Source organism: Trichoplusia ni, chromosome 1 (genome assembly GCF_003590095.1).
Source record: "Trichoplusia ni isolate ovarian cell line Hi5 chromosome 1, tn1, whole genome shotgun sequence".
NCBI lineage: Eukaryota > Metazoa > Arthropoda > Insecta > Lepidoptera > Noctuidae > Trichoplusia > Trichoplusia ni.
Window position 1 is genome coordinate 4,709,238 of NC_039478.1, and position 4,745 is coordinate 4,713,982.

At 40.9% G+C, this 4,745-nt stretch overlaps 1 protein-coding gene across 1 annotated transcript; it reads right to left on the reverse strand.

Annotated features, from left to right (window-relative positions):
* LOC113494253 lies at positions 1 to 2,163 on the reverse strand. The gene has a single exon (XM_026872554.1). The coding sequence runs from the start codon at positions 716 to 718 to the stop codon at positions 320 to 322; it is 399 nt and encodes a 132-aa protein (XP_026728355.1). The 5' UTR covers positions 719 to 2,163; the 3' UTR covers positions 1 to 319.
* Positions 2,164 to 4,745: the final 2,582 nt, after the last annotated feature.

Genomic DNA, 4,745 nt, shown 5'->3' on the forward strand with positions numbered 1-4,745 from the left:
TTTATATGATACGATTTATTACATCGTTAAATGACATCAATAGAATAATTTGCTTAACAAATAGGTATAATTCATAAAATTTGACTAGATAGTGACTAGATTCCCCAAGAGGGACACCTGTTGCTTTAAATCGCCACAATGTATATGAGTCTTTAAGTCTTACACCAACCTGAGCCCAAATAGATAGGAAGATAGAAACAACTCCGAGCAAGAAACTTCACGGGTACACAGGGTCAAAGAAACACTGAGGAAGTGATCCAAACGAAGCGGTCAGGTGCGGAGAGGTTTAGTTTCTGGGGGGCTCAGGGCCCAGCAATACTCAGGCCATCGCGATCTCGTCGATGCCCTGCAGCAGGCGCGAGCGCAGGCGAGCGAACACCGGGTGCTGCGTGGGGATGCCGCGCCCGTGCAGGAAGCGCAGCGTCTCCTGCGCGCACACCAGGAAGCCCAGCTGCTCCGGGTCCATGTCCACCGGCACCGAGTCCAGCAGCGGGTCGTCGTTCTCGTCCGCGTACACCGGCTCCGGCTCCTCCTCCTCGCGCTGCATGTTGTTCTCCATCTCCACGGAGCAGATGCGCCCGAACAGGCGCTTCAACGCCTGACGCTTTTCAGAATTCTCGGTGTCGTTCAGCAGCGGCTCGCTGCGAGATCGCTTACGGATGCGTTGCCTCTTAACGCGTCCGTCGCCGCTCTCGTCGCGCTTTCGCTTGTTCGTCATTATCAGTCTGCCCGACGGCAACGGGAGACAAACTGCGAATGGGCTATGCACCGGGAATTGAAGGGCTCCGCGATTACACGGGAGCGTGCCGTCCTTGTCTCGCGGTGGGGCGGAGCTACCGCTAGAGCGAGACGGCGAGGTCAGCTGCAGCGGGAACAGCTGGGCGAGCAGATGCAGGGCGCGGGGCACGCACGCTTTGTTTGATAAAGTTTATTCGGGGAAATAAAACTGTTAGCCGCGATTGCGCGGGCCGGCGGGGCGCGGGGTGGGGGGTCGGCGCGCGGGGCGAGAGGACCAGCCCGGCCGGCAGCTGCGTCGCATCTGCCGCTCACCGCTCAGGTGAGCCTACATGCCTCGTCTCAAGGTGCCGACGACGTGTAATTAAGCTTCAGATCGGCTCGGACGTAAACAAAACAATAGATACGGCTAACATGCGTAATCAATGTCCGGTAATCTATTGTCTCAAATGCATGTTGTACTGCTCGGGTAGACGCGCGCACGTCTTAGTTGCTAGCCGGGAATTACACCTTACATGACCTACATTCAATAGATAGTACCTACGTAGATTAAAGGCAAGATTATTACATAACTAACAGAGGCTATAAAGGGTTTGATGTTATTTCAGTAAGTTTGAATCAGTGACTAATGAAAAATAACCAAAGATAAGTAAAATACAGCATTATCAAAAATTTGATAATTTTTACTACGTTAAAAAAATGTAAAATAAAAGGAATCCGCACCATTTCCACCGAAACCCCATAACTAGGTCATCTAAAAAAATATTTACAGAAGAGCATTTAGCGAAAAAAAAAACAAAAAACACGAACAAAAGCTCCGGAGTTCAGACAGTTGTAATTGGTAGGTTTCATCCGAAACAAAAAACACCGAAATATAGACAGTGACGTAAATGGATGTGAAAAATGAAACAGTTGTGAGAGCTCATCGCTTTACGGACAGTCCATACGAATGTAAATGAACTATGTAAAATAAAATCAATACTGGCTTATGTACGTTCGACGACCGGTTATAATATATATCATAGAGCTATGTACACACGTAGTGAACAGGTACGTAGATACCCGATAATCCGCTTCAAAGTCAGTGTGTACCGTCTCAAAATAAAGGCAGGTTGCCATTGTGTGCAAGTTGCAAGATGCACTGGTATGGTACACAATGGAAACTTGAGTGGATGCCAAACGTGTGCTCCCGCCTTGCCGGGGTGTCGCCTCCGAAACTGTGCTAACGATTTGTGAGCTACGAGCTTTATTGAGCGAACCTTAATGAAGAATTCTTTTCTTTGAGCCTTTTGAGAGATAAAGCGGCAGTGCACTTGATTACGAGCTATTTATGACGTCATTTTAAATTAAGTTCCGTTTTTTGTATATCAGATATTTTCTAAAAATATCTGATGTACAATGTTGTTGTTAAGTATATTGTTTCTAATATTTTTTCTTCTTAAACAACACCCACAGTATTTAACACTGAGAAAGTCTGTGTTATTGAGTAAGTCTCCAATTTAATAAATTTTCACGTCATTTTAAACATATCTATGTATAAATTTGATCGATTTAAAAACACAAGATTAAGAACGACGCTGAAAAAAGGCCTACTATTCAAGGACTTTCGAAACATTGATTAAATGAATGGTCTGTAATATGCTTGAATGCCTATGAAGAAAAAACATAATTTTGCGATACGAAGTTTGAGAAATTATATGAAAGGCGGTACAAGAATACATCATTAATCCAAAAAAGTTTTTTAGAGAACTTTAACCAAAAACCTGTAGTTCAGTATTATAATAGTTAGATCTTCTTTCATATCGTTTCAGCCAACTCTAGGTTTACTCTAGGTTTTTAACCTAGAGTCAGAGTGCTAACTAAACCTTCCACAGACCGCTGGCTTCATAGCTGAACGCACCTTTAAAAAGTCCCTTGTGATAGTTCCCTTAAAATATTTTTCCATGATAATAATATTAAAAAATACCTGCTGCGCTGATGCCTTCACGATTTTTTTCGATGACAATGATAATTATATTAGAAGACACAAAAAATCACCTGCCCATCGTCTCAACACTACGATCTATATCTATGATGTGTGTAGGCGATGTTGACTTTTCTTGAAAACACCTACACCGTGGCTATAGATCAAACAAACAAATAAACAAACATTCTATACTAAACACGGATCCCACCTGTATTACCCTAAGGTATGGTGTATATCGCATCCCTATTAAGTCACAATACTGACCCGGTGGAATCGAACGGTGGAATGCACAATAATGTTTGTAAACATTATAAACAAAAAAATGCGTTTTGATGTGAATTTTGTTAATGACAGTTTATGGGTTTAAAATTTGGAAATTGCTGCTTTTTCTTTGCAAAAAAATGTGGCAAAATAATTATGATATTTCATGAAGATTTTGTAATTTATTAAATACACATCTCATAAATATAGAAAAACAATTGATGTGTCTTGATGTGAAAATATATAGGTATACTTTTTTCGTTTTAGCTATTTTCATAAACGACGTTTCCTTTGTTTCTTTTCGGCTTTTAAATTCATGTCACTCTTCTAATTGATCATTTCTACTAAAATCTTTTGATCCAAGAACCTTCATAAATAATTTTACTTCATTCAGTTTCAAAAAACAACAACCAACTCCATACCTAAAATACTCCAAAACAAGCTAACTCTATCTGTCACTAATTGGGCCACATTTACCGATCTTAAACGACTTAGACCGGCCTTTAACGTATTTAGCCCACCTTACCTTACCTAACCTCACCTTATCGTATTTGCACTAAACCAAGGTACGTGTTAACGCATCGTCCTATTGATGTCAAAGTGGTCAAAGCGTCTTTCCTGTACGTAACTATTGTAATAGCAGACTGGCCGTTGCGAGGAAATTAAGCGATCGATCGGAAGGCTATATGCTTCAACGACCAAAGACTATTTATAGTCGGGTCTAAAGAGGTTGAGATAGTTCGAGCTTGTTTCTATGCTGCTAATAAGATTCTTGTTTACGTGAAGTATGAAAATCTTTTGAACTTAACTTAAATAAATATTAAGTTTTGAGACTTATTGTTTGATTGAAATTTTAAGTTATAGCTTTAGGTCTCTGGTTTTTTTGTTTTTAAACTGCTTCGATTATTTTATTACGCAGGAATCATACCATAAATATTTATCACTAAGCCACAGTTCTTTATGATTAACGTTAGTTTTTATTGTAGCTTTATATGATATGTGTTTTGAATTATGTAACACACATTTCTGCAACGTACGTAATGTATTATTAAATCATAGTGATACTATATGACACCATTTAAATTATAGTATACAGTGGTATATCTTCGCTACAAGACAATGCACTTACTTTCTTCTTCATCCCCCTTTCTTTGAAATAAATATGACTGAACTGTTAGTCGAGTGGTAAAGGAAAAAAAATATCAACGTGTCACAGGTTAAGCTGTGCTTGACGCGGTTGGTCCGTAGATGGGTGACCGTCTTTGTCATAACGAGTTCCTCCGTGTTTCGGAAGGAACGTTAAATTGTAGGCCCCGGCTGTTATTCCTACATCTTTGACAATCATTACACATACAGGTAGTCCGAAGCTTGAAAAGTCTGACAACCAGTCTAACTAGGGGGTATCGTGTTGCCCAGGTTTCTGGGTTGAGGAGGTCAGATAGGCAGTCGTTCCTTGTAAAACACTGGTACTATTCTGAATCCGGTATGACTGGAAGCCGACCCCAACATAGTTGGGAAAAGGTTAGGCCAATGATGATGTGTCGCAGGTTAAGAAACATGCTTGTCGTATGCGGGGATCGATCCCCGACAAACTTATTTGTTAACCACCAGACATTGTTCAGATGAGTCAGGATGTCTCTGTGAATGTGACTTGAATGTTTGGAATGCAACCTCACGCCACGACACAAGGTTTTTTTATAATTACTTTTTCCACATTTGTTCTGGTTTCGTATGCTGGCAATTTAACGTAAACTTCCGCTCGCCATAATGATGTACTGACTGT